At 38.2% G+C, this 27,637-nt stretch overlaps 1 protein-coding gene across 3 annotated transcripts in view; it reads left to right on the top strand.

The window, feature by feature from the left end:
- The window catches only part of STX18 (syntaxin 18), a 56,251-nt gene extending 28,627 nt beyond the window's left edge, over positions 1-27,624 (top strand). For 2 of the 3 annotated variants that reach the window (NM_001252158.2, XM_046940196.1), the window contains exons 3-11: positions 7,383-7,498; positions 8,893-8,970; positions 9,081-9,147; positions 12,631-12,746; positions 17,178-17,266; positions 23,234-23,292; positions 23,712-23,781; positions 24,361-24,441; positions 26,126-27,624. In NM_001252158.2, the coding sequence (NP_001239087.2) occupies positions 7,383-7,498; positions 8,893-8,970; positions 9,081-9,147; positions 12,631-12,746; positions 17,178-17,266; positions 23,234-23,292; positions 23,712-23,781; positions 24,361-24,441; positions 26,126-26,221 (772 nt within the window). In that variant the 3' untranslated portion in view covers positions 26,222-27,624. Of the gene's footprint in view, positions 1-7,382; positions 7,499-8,892; positions 8,995-9,080; positions 9,148-12,630; positions 12,747-17,177; positions 17,267-23,233; positions 23,293-23,711; positions 23,782-24,360; positions 24,442-26,125 lie in introns of all 3 variants that reach the window. The other variant, XM_015285761.4, reaches the window with a different exon arrangement.
- The last annotated feature ends 13 nt before the right edge of the window (positions 27,625-27,637 follow it).

Raw genomic sequence — 27,637 nt, 5'->3', positions numbered from 1 at the left:
AACTTCTAGGTTTTATTAGTAATAGTGTGCATAAAATAGAAGTGAGAACATGGAGTACAGATTTTGTCCAAGCTATTTTGGTTTCTAAAAACTGATAATGTTCTTTTTGTAAACTCTTTTAGCCAGTTATCATGGAATTCTCAGTGATTTCTCCCCTCACTGCTGTAGGTATTAGCTAAGGAGAGGAAAAATAAGTGTCATTTCCTTTCTTAAACAATAAAATAATAAACTGAATCTCATCTGTTTGTAGTTGATCTCGTACTTAAAGGTCAAATTTAAATAGGGCTGTCAAATTGCATAGTTGTGGATATAAGGAGGGCCATAGCATCCATACTGTCAGTCTCAGTCTTAACAAATGCCTCACTTGTTCAAGACAGCAATTTTAATAGCATATTTAAACTACAGGGAAGATTTTACAACATTTTAATACAGAAAGGCTATGCTGGGAATTTATGTAGGAGGCTTAATTCTGGCAATGAAATTTGACTACTTCATTTGCAGAATGAATTCTTTAGTAATATTTCTTGAGGGGGCACATATAAAGTGTTCTGCAGAGAGGAGATCTTTAGTTCATTTTTAGAGGGATATTTCTAGAAATGAGAAAGACAACTGGAAAAGGGTTTAATTGAAGCTAAGGTCCAGACCTAGTTTATCAAGCTCTAAGTATTCAGCTGAAATGCCTAAATTGAGTCCAGAAAGCTCAAGAATTAGTAGTCATTTGTTCACTTCTTTCCTTCTTGATTTGACTGTCAGCTGTAATGTATAAGAGGCAAACCTTAAACAAGTGATGGAGTGATCTAAGCTTACTCATTTTAAGCCATTGCATCTTTATTCTTTCCTATCCATCAGGATTCACTGTCTTACCCTTACACTTTTTTTTTCAGCTTTCTTTGTAGAGAATTTTTCTGTTCTGTCATCTATTCTGTTGTATAACCCTAACCCTAATTCATCTATCTGCCATTACTCTCCTCTGGTTAGAACTTCAGAAAGTTCCACTGGCAGCACAAGTTAGAAGACTGATTTACAGAGGGGTACATATAGAAGCTCTTCCATCAAACTTCTCTCCAAATGTATGGTGGTGGCTCCTTTTTGTTTGGTTGGTTGTCTTTTTTTTTTTTTTTTAAGGGAATGTTAGAATTTTATTGCTGCTAAATTGCAGTCTTTAAGGGCTTTCCTTGTAATGTAATATTCAGCAAATATCTGTCTTTAGTGAGAGTTAGTGATGAACAGTACCTTTTAAAAGAAAACAAAAAAAAATCAGTAATTCTGTAAAGTCCAAATATCAAATTCTTCTTTGATAAGAATTGTCTCTGATAATTCTTCTCTGGCAGGGTGGAGGCAGGAACTCTTCATTCCTGCATACATTAGTGAGATGTGGGTGACTTCTTTTTTCCTCGCTAAGCAAACTGTTCATTCTTTTGAGATAAAAATTGTTACTTGCCTTTGCTTTTTTAGAGTATTATTGCTGTGTGTTCCGTATATTCTTCCTCTCTGTACATAAGTGTAATACACTCCTACATTGCTTTCTTTGGCGAGATCCTTTATTCATTCTTAGGTAAGTTGTCTGATGTGAACAACTTGTGTCCTTGCCTTTCATTATGAGCTTCGTTGTATTTTTGATCACTGAACCGTTTGATCATTTGTACATTTGTGTTACCCGTAGCTCTAGGAACTAGCAGTATTGCATTCATGCATGGGTGTTTGAAATGTGCCTCTGCAGGTATCCAGTTTCTCCAAAGGAACTTTCTAGGCTGAGATAATTCAAAAACCAGCAGTTATCCTTACTGTTTTAATTTAACCGGACGTTGGAGATGAATTGAGAATTCTGGGTTTTGGTGGTAGAACACCTCATACTTGAAAGGAGAATCTCTGAGAGGAAATCTTTCTGTCAGGGAAAGAACTGCCAGGCTGAATGTGGCTTTGGGCAGCCTGGTCTAGTGGTTGGCGACCTTGCATAGGGGGGGTTGAAACTAGATGATCATTGTGGTCCTTTTCAACCTAGGGCCATTCTATGTTTCTGTGATAATTTGATGTCTAATTTACTGACTTTTGCAACTGTAGAGGTATGTATATAGTTCATCAGTGTTGTGCAGGTTGGTTCTGATAGAATTTATTTATTATTTTTATTTCCATGGAAAGGGTGGGATGGATGGCTTCTGATCTTCACAACATCCTTCTGTGGACCATATGTACAGTTCAGTGCTTGAACGTTTTGTATGTGGTTTACATCAGTTAATGTGCTTTGAAAAAAATGTTAAAGAATTATTTTTGTCGTAAATAATGTTGGAGCTCAGTAATTGTTCCTCTGGCACAAACATTTATCTACCCACTAAAGCTGGAAAAAAAGCCCAATAAATCAATTACATGTTTGTCAGCTAATAGGAGATCATTGAGCACATGCCCTGTGTTTTCTGGAGAGTATTCTCTTGATGTAACCAACAAAAGAAAATCAGTAACCATTAAAAGATTCTAAAAATAGTCTCTCATGGTCTCCCTCACAATGCCAGCCTGCTTTATTACAGTAACTTAATTATGTTTTTATAAGAAGCAGTGAAATGTGTAGGTGACCTGTAAGGACTTCAAGAGAAACTCTAGCATTGTCTTCGTGGGTGAATATACAGCATTTTTCTGTTCCCTAGGGTTCTAATGTCAAATGATTTTTTTTTTTTGAGTTTACTAGTTTCATATATCACATCTTAGAAATAATAATTGTTCCTAACAGCATTCTGGAATTTCTCAGCAGTATTTTACAAAACTGAAAATACTAATTCAGATGTGCCTGTACTCCACGCTGTAGTACCCGAAGCTTCTGGACAGGTTGTTGTGAGTTGTGAGATGTTCTGTCATTTGAGAAGTTTTTACCTTACTTCTCTATTTTGTAATGCATTATTGGAAGAAAACCAAGTTTTTCTGCTTGGTTTACTGTCTTCATTGAGTGAGTAAGCAGAAAATATTTCATGCACCAGCAGAAAGAGTTACTAATTCCAAAAGCTGATGTAATGCCTCCATCGACTCTTCCCTGTGCTTTTCCAGCAAAATAAGTTCACACAAATGATGCGTTGGAATGAACATAGCTGACACTTATTCAAAAAAGAGAACAAGCAAGTCATTCTTAACACCTTGTCTTGCTTGCTTTTAGATATGTCCTTCAGTGAAGATTCTGTATCTTCCCTCTACTTCTGTTTCCTTACCCACGCTACTAGATTTTGTTATTTTTTTTTTCCCATTAACTTATTTTGTTTTCTCTTCAGTCTTTTCTGGAATCAGTAACTACAGTGTGTTTTGATTTTCATATATACTCTCTTTGGTCATGGTTTTTCCTCTCCTTTGGATGCTGTCCCACCTGGTGTTGCAGTGAGTTGCAGAACTGAAACAATGCTTCAGCTGAGCTCCTGCCCAATGCTAAGGACTGCAAAAAGATTGCCTTTTATCTGCAATGGGTTGTGCTGCATTTGTGCATCCCAGAGAAATTATCACTTTTTTCTGCAACATTTTGTTGTTTTGTTCAGTTCATGATCCAACATGATCCCAGATGTCTTTCTGAAGTACCATTTCCTAATTGCTTCTCCCCCATTCTGTGTGTTCGGGTAATTAGTCCTGCTGCAGCAAAGCACCTTTGACCATTCCTCATTCAAATTCTTCCTGCCGTTTCTCCAAGTTGGCAATATTGTTTTGTATGGAAGTCTTGTTCTCTTAATGCAGTTTTAATTTGCTTAGCTCTGTGCCCCTGCAAATATACTGTATGGGAACTTGGGTAGTGAAGTGGAGTACACATGCAAGCCTTCAACAGGGTCAGATCCAGGATAGACCACTGTGGAACACAACTCGGTATGTCCTACTGGTTTGGTCTATAACTACTCTGAGTTCAGCTTTCCAACCCATTTCATGTCTAAACAGTACCTGGTTCTTCTAATGCATTTATTTGCTAGCAGCTTATGAGAATCTCATGTGAGATAGTAGCAAAAGCCTGATACATAGTAGTATACATCCCTCAATAAGACCTGGTTCTGCCCCCCAGAGGTAGACTACACTTATTCATGTCATGGCTATTGGTTATTTTTTTTGTTCTCTTCAAAGTGCTTAAAATCGATTATTTGTTCCTATATATATATATATATATATATATATATATATATATATATATATATATATATATATATATAAAATATATATATTTAAACCAAGAGATCTGTACATTATTTGCTTTGTTTTCAATGTAACATTCCTTTTTATAAAATACAGCTGCTGCACTTACATCCACCTAGAGCTCTCCTGGCAGTGAGAATAAATCCTTTAATTTGATGCATTTCCTATTTTATTCCAGAGCTTTGTCTCCTGTTTCTGCATACTATATGGATACGTGCTCACCTGGGATATTTTTTTAAAACCAGTTTCCCCTCAGAGTGCACCATTTGTAGATGAATAGGAGGAATATATCCTCTATCAGTTTTACCTTCAGCTTTAGCTCAGAAGCACTGCACCCTGAGATAAACTTGTGCAATGACCTGGATTGCCCAGTACTTTTCCTCAGACACTCACTCAGCATCCTGTTATTAAAATAGCATTTCATGCTTGCTATTGCTGATGAAAGTATCAATTAAAAATTGTTACTTTTTTTTTTGTTCTGAAGGTCAAAGGTGCTAAATTGGGCTCAGATGATTCAGACAGAAGCAGTGATTAGAAGGGAACAGTAACAGCAGCTAATAATTTAACTTAATGATGAAAGTTAATGTAGAAAAAGCCAGGAACATCTAGGTTTTCTTCATTCTCTGCATATGGGTTTTATTTCTCTACCGAGTAGCAAGTCAACTGTTTCTTTGGTCTTTCTCTTATTAACAATTGCAGAGTAACTTCTTGTCTCATCCCTGGACTTGACCCTTTTCTGATTGCATCCCTCCGTGCAATGTTCCTTTAGAGTTGTCAGTAGCAATCAGACCTAATTTGCACTTTCTGTATTCTGCTTTATTGTGTTTGAACTCAGTGAAGAGCTCTTGAAATAGCATAGTTGATCTCTTACTGCATTGCCTGTTCTTCCCTTCGAAGGGCAGAATTGCAAGGTATCCCAATGTCATTTCTATAGGAAGACTACTGGTGCACCTGGTCTCCTTTCTGTTTCATCTTAAGTTTCCTTTTCTGTACAGTTCAACTTCCTAATTTATGTATTTTTATTTTTTAGGCTATTGGAATCTGCCTACTTGATGATAGCCGCTGTCTTTTCCCTGCTTTCCAATATTCCTTTTTAAGAATCACAAATAACCTAAGTTGCTTTCCAGTCCACATTTCCCATGAAGTTTTCTCCAGTTGATTAGAATAAATATCAAGAAGAATTTTGCACTTCCTACCTCTTCTTTATCTGTATGCATTAGCCAAAGCTTTTCTTGTGCTCAGGCTAGTTCTTGTGGTTGTTTCTGGTTCATCGAGACTCATGTGATCTCTCCTGATTTAGTGATGCAGCAGCTCATTGCTATGATAATGGCACTGGTAGTACTTCTAAGCAAGTCTTTGCATCTGTGACATATGGAACACGGGTGGTTTAATTGTTTGTTTGATGGCTCTTGGTGGTGGTGTTGCTTTCTTCTTCTTTGGCCTGTTCTTTTTTTTAAGTAATGGTTCTTTTCTACAGTAAGGTTAGAGGATGGTGGTGGGGTGGATTTACTGTATGTGCAGACTCACTGTTATTACCCAACCAGAAAAGAGCAACGCAGCTATTAAAATACAAATTGAAAACATTTCTGTAAGTTTTCTATAAGTTACAGAGTATTTAGAGTAGTTTTAATCAGAAGGGAAAATTCCCAGGATTTATCTGACAAATAGGTGACAGTGTTGGAAACAAACAAGAGGAAAACAGTGATTATTACTTCTAATTAGTTGGCCTTTCTGTTTGCTGTCTGATTGTTTATTAGCTGTCAGGCAGCACTTAATGATTTTTCAAGCCAGATGGACTAAGCATTGCCTTTTTCATATGCAACCAATCATGCAGGATGAGGATGAAGATCTCTTGATATAACATTCAGGGTCATTAAAGTAAACCTAAAAATTTGTGGAGGAGATCTGGGAGAAGCACACTGCTAGTATGCTGATGTAGAGGAAGGAACTGATGGTACGGCATGTAATGGGAGAGGATAGTGGAGAGAGGTGGGGTGGTGTGAGTTGGTTGGAGACATTTCTGTGGCAGGAATTGCAGCAGACCTGGCACTGTTGCATTGAAGCATGAGATATCTTTGGGATATCAGGCTAAATTTGGCAAATGATAATCTCTTCTTTTGCTTCTTTATTTGCATTAATATAGTTGCGTTATTCAAATCTTGAACAAGTGGGAAATTTTTCACATAGAAAAATCTAAGTTGAAGTAGATTTGTTCATTTTGGTGTTCTTGCCTGTTTCAAGACAGATATAACAGGCAGTGGTGACTGAATGATCAAGAGGCCCAAGATAAACATTGGATAACGTGCTGTAGCAGTCTTCCCATCCTATCAACTGTGGCTGTGCATTGAAGTACCTCTATATAGTATGGTTTTCTGGTGTTTTTCTACAGTGTATTAATATTTCACTGTCAGGAAAGAACAAAAAGTCTTTCAAACGCATTGAAATAAACCTCCAAATATTCTGGAACCATATAACATTTGAATGGAAATCTCAACCTCAAACTCGCTGGTATTATTTGGCCTTTTTGAGATTGGCCTCCATTTCTACTAATTTAGTAGCGTAAGAATATACTAACCCTACTAGAGAATATTAAATATATAATGGATCAACTAAAATAGAAATAAACAATATGGATGGGTTTTAATAAGTCTTTTAATCTACTTGATATAAAAAAGTACATTATTTTCAGATGTTCTTCTGTACCATGATTTAAATTCACAGATTTCATAATAATGGAAAATTATTATGAATATTATTATCCATACTTTAAAAATGGAGCTCAGCCTTTAGGAAATAAAAACACACATAAGCAAAATAAGTTACAAACTGTTATACTTTCTTCAGTATTTGAGCTGTTCCTCTATTCTACTTCTTTTGTTTATATTTAGAAGTGAAGTATGCACAGTTAGAGAAGTACTGAGGGTGACTATTTTCTGGATGTATTTTCTCCTTACTTGCTCAGTGTTGGATAATATAGGAGATGAAAGGATATATTGCTCTTCCTACATCTTTTACCACTCCAAACAAATGTTTTAAAAAACCTTCCAACTCGATAGAAATGATGGGTATTGTACTTTTTACTCATACAAATAATTTAAATCTCCTTGTTCTATGAAAATTAGTGTTGCAAAAAAGGCTTTTTGTGGGGATGGTGAGTGGGAGGAAGATCCCAAATGTATACTTGTAGGTGTGTTATATTGGGGATTTCATAAGTGACAGTTTGTCTTGTTTCTCAGCCATATTATGTCTGAATATGGGAGGATGACAGATACCGAGCGTGATCAGATAGATCAAGATGCTCAGATATTTATGAGGACGTGTGCAGATGCCATTCATCAGCTGAGAACAGAAGGTAAACTGAGCAACTTCTAAATGTTCTTCCTTAGTTATTGGTTAAGGCCAATATGAGAATGAATATCACATGACATTGTGAGTTCTGAAATGCTTTTGTAAAGAGACTGGTAAAGTCTCATTCCTCCTTTGTTTCATCTTCATAATCCCATTGACTGAGTGGAACCATGCCTGATTTTTTTCATGTAAGTGAAAGGATAAGCCAGAGCATAGAATTTTATTTGTTCATATATACCAATTAATAAGTGTGGTGTGTTTTATTTTTAAGTAAAAATGATAGTCTTACATATCTACTGTTTAGTTGTAATTTAGCTCTGTGACATAGAGGACTGAGCCAAAGCTCAGTGACTGTCTCTTTCTATGGTGTCCACCTGTAACGTTTCACAGGGATATTCTTTCCAAATTTGAGATAGTTAAATCACAGTGTGAAATGGAATAATATCTATATCATTACATTAACTCTTCAAGATTTTTCGTCAGCTATGGATGTTTTCTTGAGTTGTTGAGTGTAGCTCCTAAAATTTTGAACTTGAGCAAAAAACAAACAAAAAACCCTAACAAAACAAATCAATATTTCTTAATATAATGTTTTAATTGTAATTGTTGTGTATATATACGCTTATAGAAAATTTACAAGCATATCAAAATAGATAATTTTCATTATGAGAAGTATTAACAATTTTACTTCTCCGAACGGGAATACCATAGCACAGAGTCCTGGTAACGTCAACATCAGTTGACAGTTTGGCAGTTATTTGTATGAAATAATACTCTTACAATATAGTTTCATGAAAGTTGAGGAAAGAAGTTCTGTTTTGCTATTTTCAGGTTGTCTTTTTGTATGTATGTATGTATGTATGTATTTTAGCAGTATTCTAAAGATTTTCAGCTTTGGGATGCCATCTTACAACATTATTCAGAATCACTGAAAGTCATAGAGTAAGTCATGGAGATTTCATAGTATCAAAATAACAAATATTTAAATGCTAGACACAATCCCAAAGATGTCCACATAGTCCGTACTCTGGAGAATTTAAAACATTAGGAGTCTAGCATGTTAAGTGAGTGAATCTCTAGATCTGTTCTGCAGTGCTTAGCTTGATGACGTCTGTTCTTGTTTAGAAACTTTGTGGAAATAATATGACTCAGTGGCATATATAAAGAATAAAAAACATTATGTGACCCAAGTTGGTTTGAGGTTTTACTTTCTTGTAAAAATTTACTGATTTACAGAACCTACACTTAAATAAGCAATGTTGAAAATAGTTATGTATAATATATATGAAATGTTCATAGGCTCTTGGATATAACTTGTGCATGAACTGAAAATGCAGACTTTTGTGCAATCCAATAACCAGCTAAAAGATCATGTTGTATCTTTCTTTTGCATTTCAGCTCACAAGGACGTCCAATCTGCTCAGGTGAAGGAGCACAGAACAGCTGTCTTAGACTTCATTGAAGATTACTTAAAAAGTGTGTGGTATTTCTTCTGCAATAGTGAGTGGTTAAAATGAATGAGTGTATTTTCCAAGGAAGAAATCATGCTCTCCTAACCTGAACTTTTTTACTGATCTCTCAAATAGGAGTGTGTAAGCTGTATTCAGAACAAAGAGCCATCCGAGTCAAGCGAGTGATAGATAAGAAGAGACTGTGAGTAATGAGCTCTCATTGTCAGAATGTAAACAAAAGAGATTAACCCACACCTTTCAATTTGTATGACATTCAGCAAAACTTTCTTCATGTTTAGATTCTAAGGAGATTGTTTTAGATGGAAATCTTTAGCTGGGTGAGGAACTTCTACTATCAGCAGATGCATTCCAGGGCTCTCTTATACTTCTCGTGTGTAATGTTAATTCTGTAAATGGCAGAACACCAACACAACGTTGTGTGCTATTCTTATTTGTAAATGAGTAAAAAACCAAGTTTGTAGAAAGTGGGAGAATAAACCTACTGGACATTTAAAAATATTCTGTTGTATTTGTAGATGTCCCATTAAGCAATATTTTATGTAAAATAGTTTAGAATGAAATTCTGCACATTGTCTTACATTAGTTAGGATACCATCTGCTTTGGTGCAAGAATATTCATTTCTCTCCTTCTCTCTCCCATTCTTCCATTCTTTTCCCCTTCCGTAGGCCATTGTCTTTCAGCTAAAGCAAGGGATTATGTTGTGAATCTGTTCTTGAGATAGCGAGGTTTCATGGCAGGTAAAAAAAAAAATTGCTCAAAATCAGACTCTTGTTTGTAACTTCTGCACTGAACCAGATTGCTTCTGCTTTTGTCATCATGCCTCAGACTGCTAACCTAAAGGTACAAATGTATGGGAGAAGTAGCTAAAGGTGATGTGCTTGTAGACTCTCCACCCCAAGTATGAAAAAAACATACTTTAAGGGAGTTTCTTTTTATTGCATACTTGGTTGATTGGCTACTAGAATCATACTACATTGAAATTAGAGATGTTTTCAGAAGTCCATAAGTACATTTTACTCAGAGTGATTCAGCATGATTAAACACAATTGGATTCACTTACGTATATCTTTCTGAGACAGAAATAGAAGTACAAATCAAAAACAAGCAAACAAAATATGCCAGACCAGTTCTGAAATTTGGTAGGTAGTAATGAGAGAAAATAAAGATAGCTGTTGCAAAAATGCTGAGAGCCTATAACCTTGCAGAAAAAGGAACCGTACAGAAACGTACTGTGTGATATTCTTAGTGTGCAAAAACACCCAACCTTACTGGTATTCTTCATTGTAAGGAATTTCAGAGGAAGTTAGCATGGTTTCTCTCCTATATGTAATTGGCTAATAAATATCAACAGCTTTGTTCTGTTTTTGTGATTGTTTCCATGCTAAATACAAGGTCTAGGATTTCTCAGGTGACTAACCAGGCAAAACAAGTCAATCTGATTAGTACAGTGAAAAAGAGCTGTGCCAGAAGTTTGGATATCATTTAATTAATGGAGTAAGAAGACATTAAGAAATGGGCCAGAAGATGCAGCCCTTTTCTGTAATGCTGAGGAGTACTTCCTCGCCTCTTCTGTAAGGGCGTGAGAATTGAAAACCAGCTGTTGGCCAGCTGGGGTTTTTATGCATTGCAGATGTGATATAATGGCCGAATTGTCATTTTAAATGAAAATTCAATTTAAATAAATCACAGGGAATAAACCAATCTTTATGATAACTTGAAGAAAAAATCCTTTTTTTCATGTGATTTCAACAAGTCGATTTGTAATTTCCCCTAGGATTTCAGCAGGCATTTTATGTGATAATATCTCCCATCACTTCAACTACTTTAAGTAGTGCTTTCCAGACATTTTGTTCATTTTTAATTGAAAACTTCGTAGATTATTATACAGTGGAAAGCAAGGACAACAAATAACAAAGGAATACATTTATTTAGAAGGAAATTAATCCTAGTGCAGAACTTCTGCCTGCAATTTAGTCAATGTAAAATCTGTGCTTATGAGACAGTTCTGAGAGGTTTGCAGTAAAAATACACTTTATCATGTTTACTTTTACATAGCTGAGCACCGTAAGCTCTTCAACAAATGGCCGGAGTGTTACTGTTTTCTTACAGAAATTGCCTCTGTCAGTGGGCTTATATTTTTTGCTTAAAATGTTCTGCCAGTTACATAGAGAGGCTTCCCCAAAACGAAATGCTGAGAAGTAGAAGTACAATCAGCTTTTACTATAAATGCACTTGGTTTGGATTTTCAATTTGTTATTTATGGATATCCAAATTTATATTTCATTTCAAATATTTTTCCATTATAATTTCTTGTGAATTACATATGGAGTTACTAAAATCAGCTTGATTTGGTTATATCTTGAATTAATGTTTTTATAGTGTCAGAATTACACTTTGAACGATGTGGACATCCAGATAAGTTTTTATTTGTTTCTTCTCTTGGTATTCAGGAAAGTTGAGTGGGGAGAGATGAGAAATTCTTCTGTGTGAAATGACCAGATATCAGACTTGCAGAGCTTTGGGTACTAATAAATGCATCCTGTTATTTTCTCCTCGTTTAAATAATGTAGTCAGCCAGTGATGACTAATACATTATCCTGTTCTTCTCAGAATTTTCTAATTATGAGCTAGAATTTAGACACAATACAAAGAAGGAAAGACACAAAATGCAACACCTTCTGTTGAGCAGCAGGAGAAGATTGCAGATCATAATGAGATTAACTGTTGATTATATTTGAGAGGAGAGGAAGTGATGAAGGTGGCACAGCGGGTGATGCAGCACGTTATTTCTTGGTGGTTTTCTCTTGTTGCTGTTGTTCTTTAGCTTCTCTGTCAGCATAATTGCTAAGCGTTTAACCATCTACTAGGTAGTTACAGTATTCATTGTAGATAACAGTAGACCATGAAGGTTTACTAGAAAAAACAGTATTTAGCCACTCATTTTAGACTTCACGGTGCCATAGTAAAAAGTCCTTGACAAGTACAGAAGTACTGACATAAGCACTGAATGTGCTTCTCATTTTTTGTTGGTTTTGTATTGAAATTTCATAGCAGGGACTTAAATGGAACGTGTATCTGACCATTACATACAGCATTTCTTTGCTTTGCTTCTAAATGGTCTGTTGTATCTCTTGGCAGACAAGGTAAGGATCGCTCTCATCCTGGTTAAACTATTCCTTACAGCTAGTTAAATAAAATAAACTTGTTTCAGGAAAGAGCTATTTCTGTTATTTTTGTACTTTTTCCGTATGATAACTTAAAATATAAGGTAAATTGTTAAGAGATACTTGGAAAAATTAACTGGGTGAGATGGCTATTTTTTAGTAAAAAAAAAAAAAAATCAGCGTGACAAAAACATTATGTGTTCTAATATGCTAGGTTTTTTGAAAGGAAGTTTAATAAAATGTCTGGTTTTCATGCTCTGGCCTTAAATTCTTCTGAACTCTGAATATGTGATGTGTATTGTTCAAGATTACATGCTTTCTTTGCTTCTGTAATAGTATTTCAGTGAAGGTTGCTAAGTACATTTTGTATCTAGACTGGGAAATCATCATTGTGAAGTCTGCAAGAGCAGGTTAGAGTGTGATTTTAACTAATCTGTAGTTTTTCTTAGTTTGGAGATGCAGTTGCATTCAATTTAATTGCAAGCTCTTGTGCTTGTAGGTCCAAACTTGAACCTGAGCAGAGCCATGTGACCAGATCAGCTCTTTCTCCTGAAAAATTTTCACAGAATTCTTTAGATGAGTCTGAAGAAAAACCTTCAGCAGAGGAAAATAAAGGTAAGAGTAACAGTCAGAGGCCTATTCTTGTAATTTGCACTTTTCTGTTTCCTTCATCCCTGAGTTGATTGGGCTTTTGAGAAGCACACTGTGGGAGTGAGGAAGCAGCATTAAGATTTTTGACATGCTTCTTCCAACCAGCTAAAAAAGTCTTACGTCTTGCTGAATTTCCTTACTCCCTCAATAAACTCTGTGTGAACTCTCCTTTTTATTTGTTTTTTCACTATCCTTTCAGTTCTGAGATCTGCCTCATTTTCCAGATCCCTTTGACTGATGACAAGGAATTGGAAAGTAGCTCAGTAACTTTGCAGTAGTTTTTAGGAACATTTTCTAGATTTTAGGAAGAGACCTTGAGATAGGCACGTCTACAGTAGCAACACAAAGGTAGAATATGGTCTCAGAGGGGATTTTAGTGGCTGGCCAGGCACAGCCTTGAATTTCTTTGCTTGAAGCGTTGTACCTTCTCTTTCAGTAAGCAGGAAATAGCCACAAGTCTAAAGCAGCATCTCTGTCCTCGCGGTCATTTCAGCTGGCAGTAGTGGCAGAACTCACTAATTTCTTAGTGCCTGCTTCTGAGGCTATGTGTGTAAGTCTCCTCTCAGCCACTTTGGAAGATGGCCCCTTGGTCTGTTCTGGGGTGTGCACACTTAGAATTTCATTGCAGAGTGCGTTTCTGAGTGCTACCGCTGTGCAGATAATTTCAGGTTTCATACCTGAAGAGAAATCTTGTTTCCACAATCCCGGAGCTGTTTTCCCTGGCTTGATTTGTCCTGCTGGTACTGTCTAGAGTCTGAGGTATGGTGTGATTACAGCATGAAAATTATGTTTGGGGGGAAACAGAAGCTGTGGCAAGCGAGACATTGCATTAGGATAATGCTTCATCAAGATAGGAAAAAGTGCACCAAATGGCCATATTAGTCTGCTAATCTGTTGTTTCTTTTCTGTGTTTTATTACGAGTGAAGTTTCTCTGAGGAGAGACTTGTAGGTCGTACAGAGGGTGGGTTCATGTGAAGGGGCTACTCCATTTCTGAATGAAGACTCTAATATTGAATTACCTCACAACGTACAAACTGTTTCTTTTCTGATATGGTATTGCTTGTCTCCCTAACCAGTTTGTAGTGCAGCCCTATTGATACATTGGATTTTTTCCTCCTCTCTGGAGGCTGAATTTACCGTAAGAAGTAAAGGTTTTGATGAGGTGTCGTTTCTAGTGCTTAGTTCATTTTTGTTGTATGTCTTAAGAGGTGCAGCACGCGGGCACGTGGATGAGTTTCACCTTAACACGTTATCAGTATGTCACAGCTGTGAGTTCGTACCAATAGAAAAGGAGCAGCACAGTAACATCTGCAGAGCTCAGTTTCCTTGCTGTTGAACGTCTCCACAGTCTCTGAAAGCACCATGCAAAGCATCACTGCAATCTTTAGCTCAGAAATCTGTACCACGCTGTGGGAAACACTGTTCTGTGGTTGCTTTGGCCGCAGCAAATCACTGCAATAAACAGAAATTAAGCTTAGTTTATTGCACGTTTTGTTTACCCCAGTTTTAGTTCTTACTAGTTTATGGCATAGTTTTGTATGAGAAGGCAGCTAGATGTAGGGGTCTGGTTACGGAATTGGTGCTGATGTAATACTTGCAAGGGGATGCTGACCAGTCTTAGAGAAAACTAGGAAAGTTGTGTATCAACATAATTCTGCCTGAAATGGACTGTAAGTGGACACAATGTGCATTTTGTAGCTCCTGTTCATAGAAGTCAGCGTTGTGGCTTCACTGGTAAGTGCTTGTTGAAGCATGGCAATGACATGAATGAAGTGATTAATGGACAAATAGCTCTGTTCAAATCTTACTGCCTTTGGTTTTTCTACTTTTTAACAAGTAACTACACTGGGAAAATGTTTGTGCTCAGAAATAAGCCATTTCATCCTCAGGATATTGTTCTAAACCACCATTATAGTTGTTTGTATCTCTGAAATATTGCTCATCAGAGTGCTTGGGTTCCTTACTTAAATGTCCCAGCTGTAAAGATAGCTCTTCTGAGAGAGGTCGCAGTCCTGTCCTTGATTTTAACATTATAATGAAAAGCTGAGTGTCCTCCATGGAGCGCCAGGACACGACTTGGGTTTTGTCTGATGATTTGGGACGTATAAACCAAAATGTGATACTTTTGAGACAAAGCACCTACTTGCATTGAGGTTATGCTGGGCATGGCTTTGTGGTAGGAGAATCATCCCTCTGGAGACACGCTCTGCTGGCAGTGCTTGTTTGCGTATTACAAATCTGGCGTTTCATTTATGGAAATAAAAGTAAATAATGAGTAGCTTTTGAACTGGTCCGCTATCTTAGCAGCTGTCTCCTCTCAGCATGGAGAAGGGTTCAGCTTTATTATTATTTGATCTTTAGTTTGTATCTCTATCATTCGTTAACTACATCTATTTCTGCAAGTGAAACGTAGTTAGCTGGTTTTTCTGTCTGGATTTTGCTGGATGAATTGTAGGAAAGCATTGATGTCAGCTCCACAAAAGCTCCAGAACACCTTTCAGAGTGACCAGAAATGTACCGTGGTGACAGAATGCAGCTCTGGGGAGATGTGTCTTTCTCACTTAGCTCATACTTGGATATTTACTTATTAGCAATCACTTTGGATACAGGTGCTGTTTTTTAACAGTGCTGACAGTGCCTGTAAGTAATTGGTTCCTCTGGGATAAAATAGGAATATAACTTATTTCTTAGCTCTGTAAACTAATTATCTTCTCTTCTTTGAATCCAATAAATTTTGATATAATTTAAAAATATTGATTATGTAAACAAATAAGTTTTGTGTCTCCGTGAAATACGTTGGAAATACTGATGATCCCCAGCGGAAAACATTGGGTTGGATCCTTTCTATACAGTCTTTAGAAATGCTCTGGTTTTTCTTCCTTATTACTTGTGAGAAAGAACAGATATTTTATTTGGAGACTGTATCCTTCATTTGTAACATTCTCACTGTTGGTCCATCCTGGTTTGAAGTTTGGGAATCAGAATGTCCAGCAATGCTCCCTTACAATATGTACTTTTCAAAAGTTTTTGCAAATATTCTGATGAAGGATTAAAGGGGAAATTTCTTCTTGTAATACTTCTAATATATTTTTCATAAATAGGACTACTCCATTCAGGGGCCTCTCAAGAGAAGTAATGATCTGAATGATAATTAATACTGCCTATGCAATAGAAAAAAACAAACTATTGGAGGTTTAAAAACGCACAGAAAAGCAAATGCCAGGACTTGTAAATGCCTTAAAGACAAACAAAACCCAGGAACGCCAACCATGCCCCCCCAAAACAGCAGAACAAATAGAAAGCCTGAAAGCTATAAAGAAGTAAAAAACTAAATCTGACTGTATTTTAATTTGCAACTTGTAACTGATAAGATAAAGCAGTTCCAAATATGAATTCATTTGCAGTTGGTGCAAATCTCTGTTTTGGGTTTTGTAAAAATGCCTCTGGGGGAAGGAGGCCTTCTCAAGGTTGCAGTGTTACTGTTAGGAGCTGAAACCAATGTCAGAACAGCTTCAGAAGCAGTAGGTTCCTGTTGTAAAGTTCCTTTTTGTTCCCATTCTAACTTCCTTGTCTATAATTAGAGGTATATAATTAAGCCTAAAAATAAATCTTCTAGAAGGGAATATCCTAGAAATAGCCATTGGAGATGTTTTATGCCCAACTCCTGCTAAGATTTATGCAGATGATTAGCTTTAATCAAAGGGAAAGTGCTGGTGAAATCAGTGGAGAAGCTCTGATGTGTAGGGGTTATTTTGTAGGTTCAGAACTGACTGTTACATGCAGGAAGGCCCCTTGCCTGGAGTGCTGTGGGATTTGCCCAGTAAAACACAGCCTGGGCAGTGTGTGGAAGCCAGGTTTCTCTTGTCAGCTTAGCTCAAAATGTATTTGAGAGTCTGTTTTCACATTTGAGGAATGAGGAGCTGGTGGTTCTGTCAAATCTCATTGGGAGATAGTAGTTCTGCATATAGACTGTCATTTTGAAAACTGCTTTAGAATCACAGAATGGCTTAGGTTGGAGGAGACCTTAAAGATCATCTAGTTCCAACCCCCTGCTGTGGGCAGGGACCCCCTGGTTTTGTTCTCCTAATTTCAGATGCTATGGTATATTCTGCCCTATTAAGTCTCGGTCCATTGTGAGTTGTTTTACATCTTTTACTGTCAGTATTTTAGTCCAACTCCTCATAGTCCACAAATTCTCCTGTACACGTGCACCTCTGCCCTAGTTTAAAAGCTAAAGGCCATTGGTGTAATTCTGTGCTATAACTGTACATTCAATCTCAGTTAATGAGAAATGCTATCTAGCAGTTTTATCAGAGCTCAGAAATAATGAAAATGCTTATTGCTTCACTGTTCACTGTTCTGCATTGTCTCAAATTCTGGTTTTTCTGTTACAGACAGGAATCTGCCCGATGCCCAGTCTAACCTGGGGTTATGGGGAGATGGTAAAGGTGAAGATGAGCTGTCGCCTGAAGAAATACAAATGGCAAGTATGCACTTAGTCTCATTGTCCATTTTGTTGTGCTTCCTGCTGTGTTCATATGTGCTAAGAAAGTTCAGATTTACGCAAGTTCATTTACAGCTTTCATGTAATGCAGAGCAATGCCATGACAAGGTGCACGTTTTGTACACACATTCCTGGTCCTTCTAGTAGCCAGTAATACTTAAAATTGCTATGAAATGCTTTCATGCAGCCATGCCATTTTCGTGGAATCATAGGATCACCAAGATTGGAAAAGTTCCAAGATCATCCAGTCCAACTGTCCACCTACTACCAGTATTTCCCCACTAACCATGTCCCTTAGTACCACGTCTCTGTGTTTCTTGCACGCCCCTAGGGATGGTGACTCCACCACCTCCCTGGGCAGCCCGCTTCAGTGCCTCACCACTCTTTTGGAGAGGAAGATTTTCCTAATAGCCAACCTGAACCTCCTCTGGTGCATTGTGAAGCCATTCCCTCTGGTTCTGTTGCTGGTTATGTGGGAGAAGAGGCCAACCCCTATCTTGCCATAACTTCCCTTCAGGTGGTTACAGAAAATGATAAGGTCTCCCCTGAGCCTCTTCTTCTCCAGACTGAACAATCCCAGCTCCCTCAACTGCTTCTCGTAAGTTTTGTGCTCCATATTCCTCACAGCTTTGTTGCCCTTCTCTGCCCATGCTCCAGGGCCTCAATGTCTTTCTTGTAGTGAGGATCCCAAAGATGAACATAAACTCAAGGCGAGGCCTCACCAGAGCTGAAGACATGGGGGTGATCACCTCACAGATCCAATTAGAAGCGTCCTTTGAAATTAGAAGTGCTTTGGAAATCAGAAGTTTTATTTGCTTTCTTAGGAAACGGTAGAAGTCAAAGCAATATCGGGAATGAGTAGTAAAGACTTTGTGAGTAGCCCTTTTTGACTTAGGCTACTTCTAGAAGACAAATAGTTATTTTTCATTTTATTCCTCTTTGTTAGGTTGATCAAAATCAGAGTGACTTTATTAGAAAGAATAGCTTTGAGCTTTCCACAACAGAATCTCATTATTTCACCTTTCCAGCATTTCTCCCATTATCAGCTGTTTTATGTATAGGTTTAATCCAATTCTGTTTGTGATTGAACTGATAGGCTACAACATCCAATGTACAAGTGATTGCTGGCAGCCTATCTGTTACTTTTTGACATTTCTATAATTTATAATTTTGAGCATGGCTTAAAACTCTCGCTCTACATTTGCATGCATTGCATTGTTTCTATAAAGAAGAACTTCTTTATAAGTAGCCTGTGGGTGAACAGCTTTCAAAATGGTGAGCTGCAGCGTGGGGCTGCTGCAGTATGAAAACCTGAAGCTCCCTTGGCAGTGATTGGGGTGTTGCCAAGCAGAATGTGCATCACTTCTCATCACGGATGAGTAAGTTGTACAAAATTATGGCATGGTTTATCAAAGAGAGCAGGATGCTCTTGATGCTATCACATTGTTCTTGAATACGTTCGAAATCAGAAGGCTTAGTTCTGCTTTCTGTTTTCTCTTTGAGAAGGATTTGTTGGATATAGCTGCTGCTCTGTGCTTGTACACAGTGTTACTAGCCCCCTTGGTGTAACCCTCCAGGGGATCAGGAGGAAGCAGCATCAGAGGTACCAGCTCTGAAAGGGCATACTAAAAACTGACTACTAAGTGCCGGATTGCTTTTTTTAGGCTTCTCTGTAATAAGTTTTAAATGTGTTACACCTCTTGCTGCGCTTCTTCAGAAATCAATGCATTTCTTTTTTATGGAATCCATTCATACATCTTAGAGTAAGGCCTCAGATACTTCATGACTTATAAGAGTTGCCTGAGCCTTTGTTAGTTTGTTCTATTATCCCATGAAGAAAAATTAAGCATCTTCAAATGCTGATTTTTGCCTACCTAAGGTTTTTGGTTTTTTTTTTCCCTCTGGAAGAAGTTCTCTTTATTGAGTTGTGTAGTGGAATGATCCGAATCTGAAGTAAGACAACAAACATGTTGGTAGTTTAATACTGTGAAGGATTTCTGTACTCCTGAATCTCTAGTCCTGAACTGCTTATTGTGAGGCATTTCTCTGGCTGTTCCTGGGGGAAAGCCATGGGACAAAGCATCCATTATTATTCTTGTCCTTTAAACCTCGTTCATGCCATACTTTTTATTATTATTATTATTATATCTTCTGAAAAAAACTGATTTCTGTGATTCTTCTAATGCTCTTATGAAGCAATATGGGCTTGCTTTCTACCTCTGCTAAAAATTAACAAGCATCAGTTGCTTCCACTTTATACCTTGGAAAGAGGTACGTTTGTTATGATGTAAAGAAGGAGTCTGGATTCATGGTAGCGGTAATAGAGATTTGCTCTTTCTCCACCAGTTAGTTGCCGTGTGGGAAGTGAGCTGCTTGTTTCTGGTTATAGCAAATGGCCCCGGTGAAGGTAATTTCTTGTCAGGTCATTCCTTATGGTTGGATTGGATCGCATATATTGGGGTTGTTGAGTTGCAAACTGAAAGTTTTATAGATGTATGTTTGCACAATGGGTTTTCCAAGGTAAACTTTGCAACTCAGGTGTTGATGCTGAGTGCTGAGCAACGTCTGTTCTATGGACCTACAGTGTTTCCTGTTTTTTTTTTTTCTTTTAATTATTTTTAACAATTTTTTAGGTTAGAGAACACTGCTATTGACAGAGGCTATGGATGAGTGCAGTGACGGTTCCACAGCAACACTGCCTTCAGTGCCTTTCTAAGGGAAGTTATAGCTGAGAGTTAGACTTGATTACTAGAAGTTGGGTACTGTGTAATGGACTTCAATGTCACTGGAGCCATTATTCTGTCATGACAGTTTGGGTCCAAGATGTAAATATTTGTATAACTTGGAAATAATTTAAGTACTTTGAAGTAATATGAAATGCTTAATGACAAACTGGGCTCTTAGTGCAGGAATGAGAAGGTCTTTACAAACACTTAATGAACCCTCACAGATTCAGGAATTGTGCCACTGCAAGGATGGTTAATTATTACTACTCTGCACTATGTTTGCTATGATAGAGGAGTTAAATTTCTACTTTCTAATGTTTGATTTGTGAAGAGTGGAGCGATTCAAGTTACTAAAGAAAATAAATCTAACAATCCTCAGGAGAGGGCGGGTTGTGGTGCAGAACCTTCTGTGTGGCTTCACATTGGAATGCATTGTGTCAAATTATACCTTAAAACATAAAAACTCCCAGTTGTGGCTCCGTGGTCTTTCCTGCAGGTAAAAGAATGAAATAAAGCCCAATTGGATGACTACAGTGGGAGTTTACGTCATTATTTTAACCTGAGCAGAGGTCTCTGCATCATTCAAAGCAGTGGCAAGCTGTTGTATGATTTGCACAGTAAGTTTCAACTCATAACTGAGTACCTGAATGTTCTCATAGTGGTTTATGAGCAGGTGTCTCGTGGCTGTAAGAGTAGGAAGAAACACCTGTTTCTGCTGTCTGAGTTGTGACAATATGTGATTTTCTCTGCCTTCTTATCTTGGTTTTTGTCCTAAGCTCAGGTATAGCACACTGAATGATTTATTTCAAGGGATGACAAAAAGAACTGCAATTATTTCTGCCAGGCATTAGATTTTAGGGAATATCTGAAGCAGTTGGTCACTTCCTGCCATGCTTTGGTAACAGTATTTCACTGTCATCAAGGAGGCTACTTTAGAAAGCTGTATGTCACTGAGAGCTGTGATTGCTGGAGTTGGTTTTATGTCCCCACTGCGTAACCCCCCAGGGACACATTGGGAAGGGGTGGTGTGTTCTGTGCTCTTTTATTCACCTGCCTGTTTTACCAGGTCCTGCTACTGAGCCATTCAGTTTGTCAGCCAAATTTTCAAATTGCAAAGACTATTGGGCAGTTTAAAAAGCAGTTCATGCCAGTGGAAGATTTTATCAAAGGTTATTTTTTTAATAGAACTTTCTTAATTGGATTTGTGCTGTTTGTAAGGGGTTAAAAGCATTCACTCTTTCTTTCCTTCTTTACCATTTGCCTTCTGAATTAATTATTATCTCAGTTTTGCTCAGACAGCAGCATGGGGATATTTTGATGCTGAATATGTGTGCAGAAATACTTCTTTCTTACAGAAATCAGAAAAACAATTACAGCTTATTGGCTCTGCTCCATCCCTCCATGTCCGTGCAGTCGACTCAGTGCTAAACTGCATGGGTTTATTTCACTGCTTTGTTCTGAGATGGCTCCCCTAAAATCTGAGAAGCATCAGGGTGAACATAAAGGAGTTCAGTGACAGAAAGCCTCTAACCACGTGCTGTGTATTGGTGGGTTATGGTTTAACAAACGCTCTGTAGACAGAAATACTGCAGCTCAGCTCCCACTGTCCGCACTCCCTTGGTTCAGCTGTGCCGGGCAGCAGCTGTGGTGGGCTTCATTTTACTAATTGAGCAGCATCACTTCATTTTCTTGCAAGCTGAAGTGTTGGGCATTAGCTCCAATGGTGAGCAGGTCCTACTGCACAGACTGCAGACCCAGTCTGACCTGTGAGCAGTGCCGCTCTGCTGACAGCACACTGCTCTGTCCCAGAAAGGACACCCAGACCATGCACTCCTCTCAGCCACCTTACTGCGCTGATTCTGTTAATGAAATTGTAACTTGATTGAATTACACCAAAATCCCAAAGCTAGTTCAAAATAAGTAGATTAACAGCAGTAGAATTGGGCTTGCTGTCTTGCACAGATCCAATGTCAAATACTGTGGGATTTTAATCCTGTTTTCTGGTTTTCGGGCTGCCGTGTATATCACTCAGGATGTGGAAGTAAAGCTTGTTAGAGCACATACTAGGTAAGAATTTCAGGGTAGGTGTGCCCTGCCTGCTGCTTCTGTGTAACTACAGAGACTGCTCTGTCCTGGGTTGTGAGAAATGTGCAGAGACCTGGAAGCCCTCGCTGTTCCTGAGGCTCTGGCAGGTAGAATGAATTGGCAGAGCACCTCGATTCATCTTCACCCCCCCCAAATGGGACTGGTGACACTTTCAACGGGAGGCATTCCGTTGTTCCTGATGACAGGAACCTGTGGCAGGAGCAGGCTGCAGGAAGCTCTGAAGGTGTGTTGCTGTATCCTGTGCCTGCAGAAGGGGCAATGGCACAGCTCCTCCGTGGCCTGAACAGTTCTGCTGGAAGGGCTGCAGAGCCAAACTCATGTAGACATCTGGAGAACCCCACCTCACAGTGCCCTGTCCTAAAAGCACTGTCCTTACAATGCTGTTGCCGACTAACTCCACTATGACACGATGTGTTCCTCAGCTGTATTCTACAGGTGTGTATTTTGTTGCAGCAGATCGTGTCATTGTACTTGTTCCATAATGAATCCCAATTGATCTGACACTGAAGTACATCAAGAAAATCAAAGCTTGTTTTCCTGCATAAAGTCTACTTATGCTTGTGTATTTGAAAAATGCCATGCTGGAAGTGTATTTAAATGTTTCATTGATTACTTGGGAGTTTTAAATGAGAGAGGTCGGCTGGGATAACTGAAGTGAGGCTAATGCATTTGTAAAAGTGTGAAGTACCAGATGGCAAAATGCTTCATAGTGTTGTGAAATCTAAAAGCTGTAACTTCATGCCATGGGTAGTACACGAGTGAGATGAATGATGGTGTAAGGACAGAGAACCACATGCTATGAAAGCTTTCCTCAGTCAAATATCTAAAATAAAAACGGACAGGTGTAAGGCAGTACATTTTCCTAAGTGCAGAACTCTTGAGCCAACTGCAGGTTAATTTTGGGTCTGGTTCATAACAGGAGGACAGTGAGAAGCATTACAGTGGTTGACGACAGATGTGCAGGCTCATATTGTTCACTTAGGGTGATGGTGGTAATTCTGGAGGAGCTTTGTGAAGAAAGGGGAAGGGTGGGTGGGTGGGGATGGGGCTGAAGAAAGTTCATTGAGTCCAGGCATGTGAACTCCAATGAGACTGACTGTTTCCTTTCTTCCAGTTTGAACAGGAGAACCAGAGGCTGGTTGGTGAAATGAATAACTTGTTTGATGAAGTCAGGTATGATTTTCTGTTCTTTGGACAGATTGCTGCTGTAACCAGAATGACATCCATGCACTGTGACTCTACCGTGAAACACTGTGCTGTGGGGACTGTAACACTGTGGGGAGGGAGGGACAAAATGGGAATGTCCGCTTCTGTGTGGCCTGCTAATGGGTTTACATGTCATGTCCTCTCATGGTGTCAAGACAGGTTCCTAAATACACATAAAGTTACCCAATAGTACTGGTTACATGTGGAAGGTTTACATTCTATTCATCTCAGTTAAATCGTAAAAGATGAAGTTTTCCATTCAGAGTGAGCTGTCCGTTGCAGATGCAGTGCTAGGGGAGGTGCTTATCCAGCTGGAGAATCTAAACCTATGGCAGTGAGAAATGCTTATGTGAGCTTCTAACGGTGTATTTCTTTTCTTTGCCAAGGCAAATTGAAGGCAAAGTGGTAGAAATTTCCAGATTACAAGAGATATTCACTGAGAAAGTCTTGCAACAGGTTAGTAAAACTTGATGTTACCATACCAAATACTGCTTTAAGGTTTTCCTGGGTGTATTTGGCTCTTGGTTCTATGCATGATTTAAACACAAGATTAATGATGTTTTGATGTAAATGTGAAGGAAAAGTTTTTTTTAGGGTTTTCTTCTTAAACCAAAATCCAGAATGGTAACCGCTACCGTTACATACTGGTGTATACTGGAAATGGAAAATGCAATGTCTTAGACCGATCTCTCTGTCTGGAAATCGGTGTTCTGTTGAGTGCATTGCGTAACAGCAGAGCTCTGACAGTTCCAGAGGAGCCGTCAAAAACCAGACAGCTTAAATTTGATTGTAGGTAAGCGGGGGACTTTCTATTGATCTTGGTGGCCTCGGTTCAGACTCATAAAAGACACAGATGATTAAAAAATTACAGCTTAATTACTTCTGTGCCTTTGCATCGCTGAAGGCAGCATAAATTAAGCTACAATGTTGATAAGATCAGATTTTATTTTACTTTTGAGTTCTTTCCAGACCCTTACTGGTGTTTTTTTTTTCCTAAGCTTTGTCAGTGTTTCTTATTTTTGTTATTTTTAACAGGAGACTGATATTGACAACATCCATCAATTAGTTGTGGGTGCGACAGAGAATATCAAGGAAGGCAATGAAGACATAAGAGAGGTGATGTCTCTAAATAATGTTTCTAAATTGACTTCTTTCTCCTACGTTTCAGTTTTGCCCAAGTCTTACTCTAACAAGCTGTACACACAACACGGTTAGTGTGTATTGTGGTATTGGGATGTGACTTTGAAAAGCTGTGAAGGAACGTAGCTAACTTAGTTTGTGCTGCTTGCCTTGCTAACCATAACTGAGTAACTGAATGGGGCAGCAGAAATCTACTTGGCGTTACCCTGTTTTGAAACATGAAGGTCTCCCCATGTGCATTTAAGCACAAGTTTGTGGGTCCTTTTGGTTTTGTTTTCCAGTTCCTTTAGTTTAAAAAATAAAAAAAAAAAGGAGAAAAATGGCCCTAAAAGATGATGCTGGGATTGTTGAAACTGGGGTTAAACATTAAGCATTATCGGAAGTCTCTTTACCATGCTGAACACATCTCACATGTGCCTAGTAAACAACTCTGTCCCACTGTCCTACTAACGAGAATGAGATGATGATTTATTCAGGAACCGAGATTTCAGTAAAAACAGTTCCTGAATTGGGCTCTGGAGTAAATAGCTCAGTTTCCCGTCCCTTTTCTTTTTCTTTTTTTTCTTTCCTCTCTCACGAAAGCACACAGAATATGTAGTTAAAGGACGCGTTGCCTACTACTCAGCTAGTCTGAAACGTGCATCAAAAATACGTTAGCAAGCATGACTTAGCTACTTAAAACTTCTGACTTGGGAACCTGTTTCCATGTTTCTTGGCTTCTTCAAGTAGTTTCTTCCACTTCATCAAGAATCCTTTTCAGTGGCTGTCCGCAAGGCGTGGTGGTATGGCACATGGTGGGAAAGATGGGAGGGATTTTTCAGTTGTGGTGGTGTTTTAATTTAAGACTTAATAGACTTACTGATGTTTAGCATACAGTTACTGTGCCATTAAATTGTGATTAAGTACTTAACTTTAGATAGGGCACTTGAAGGGCACAGAGATGGCAATGGATTGTCCCAGCGTTCATGGTCAAAGATTGATATTCACAGCATGGCATCAACTTATTTTTGTAGGTAGAACCACGTTTCTCAAACAACACGGAGAAGCAGTAGAGAAAGGTCATACACAAAACACTTCTATTACTGTTTTATCACATGAAAAGCTCTGTACTATGCAAAAATCAGAAAAGAGAGAAAACAGGTCCCTGTGATCTGCCAGCCCACATTTTCAGAAGGAAATCTCTAGGAAAAATTTGCTATATCTTACTTAGTTGATCCTTGCTCTGCTTGCTTTGAGACTGAAACACTTAAAGCTAACCCAGCCTTTACAAACAGCTGTTCTCAGACTTTGATGGTGTTAGGCATTTGTTTGTTTTTCAGTTGAAGACATTCATTAGAGAATTTCACTTTCAGAACTGAAAATTAACCTTTAAGCACGTACATTTTGATTTAGTTCTTTGTTTTGGCTGTATTTCTATCGTGTGCAATCAGGATGTTGTTTTTTCTTTTTGAATCACCACCTTTAATACTCAGAGAGAAGCAATAGTGTGATAAATGTAGAGAAGTATAACCAACCTGAATGTTACCCACCTGAAATTAATGGCAAGCTTTGTTCTTGCAGTACATACTGAAACCACTGACAGTCATGGTGGGTTGCCTTTGTGGAGATTTGTACTGTACCTTTACCGGTGATGATAACCAAGCTAACCTTTTCTTCACAGGCAATCAAAAACAATGCTGGATTTAGAGTTTGGATCCTTTTTTTCCTGGTGATGTGTTCATTCTCCTTGCTTTTCCTGGACTGGTATGACAATTAATTAAAAATACCATGTTGTCTACATGCTTGGTAAAATCTTACGGCTCTTTTTTTCTTCTATTTAATGGGGGTATATGGTATACCTGTATACTTTATGCCTTTTTTTCATACTGCGATGATGGAAATATTTTCTAACAGCTAAGCACATCCATATGTTCCTTAAGGCAGAGAGAAGGTAGCATTCATTTTAAATCCCCTTATCAGATCTGAAACCGCACTTAATCCTGCAGACTTAAACCTCTGAAAGAACTCGTAAGGAAGCTGCAAGCTGGAGCACAGCTAAAGGGAAAATTAAAATAAATAAATAAAGGTTTTACCATTGTCAGAGTCACCCACATCTCTGATGCTTTAAGTAAGTCCAGCTCCCAGTGCACAGAACAGATCGAGAGAATTGTTGCTGTGTGCAAAAGCATCTGCACTGTCTCAGGCTTTTATTTAATCATACCGCTTCAGTACACAGTGATCATTTTGCAGCTGTACTGTGACCTCTACTTCTAATCCTTGAAAACTATTTTGTTGATTTAATAATAATTTTAAAAGTCAGCTACAGAGCTTTACTTCGGGGTGCAAAGAGCTAACACAGTGCAGCCAACCACACTGCAGAAACAGATGGTCTGAGGTGCTGGAACAAAGCCAACGGATAGACAATATTAAAGCCAAACCCTTCAAAGTACTAAACTTGGGAGCAATTTGTTAACTAAAGAAAGTCCCAGAACCAACTGTGGGTAAGAATCAGTAAACTTCATCCTGTTAAATCAGAGGAAAAACTCCTTTGGCTCTCGAATGCAGAGCAACTGCTGTCTCCTCAGTCATACAGCTCCATGTTTTGCGATGTTTGTTGTCATGAGAGAAGTAAGGTTTCTCATCAGTACTTACTTATGCATTAAAGCTGTTCTTAGTGTGCTAAATTTAAAGGGAAAAGGATGTATTGTGGATCATTTCTATGTAGGATAGTCCTGGGAAAGAGAACTTTCCCTGTTGTAACATCTGAATGGCTTCTGTAACTGTGGTGACCAAGAACTGTTTTGTTATCTCTCTTCTGCCATGCATATGCCTGTAAGTTATATGCAACAAGCAAATTGTTCCTTACAGAGTGAAAATGTCAAAAGTTACATTCAGTACAGCGTAAGCCTACTAGAAAATGCAGATGGGGTAATTTTGAAAATCTGAACAGAAGTCTGTAGTTCTTAAATGCAAAGTAAAATTTGGCACAAAACTTAATGCTTTTTAAGCATTCCACCTACAATAACTTAAAAATCCTTTTATGAATATTACTGTGTAATGCACACTTCATAACAAATTAAGTAATAATGGTTCTTTTTACTGTACTGGTAAAAGAAAGGCTGTCGATAATGTGATTCTACTGGAGAAAAATAAAAGCAGAGCTGACAACGTTCTACTCCACATCCTGATGTTT

The sequence above is a fragment of the Gallus gallus genome, chromosome 4 (genome assembly GCF_016699485.2).
Source record: "Gallus gallus isolate bGalGal1 chromosome 4, bGalGal1.mat.broiler.GRCg7b, whole genome shotgun sequence".
Classification (NCBI taxonomy): Eukaryota; Metazoa; Chordata; class Aves; order Galliformes; family Phasianidae; genus Gallus; species Gallus gallus.
Note: the sequence above shows the minus strand (reverse complement) of the source record. Positions and strands in the feature narration are given on the sequence as shown.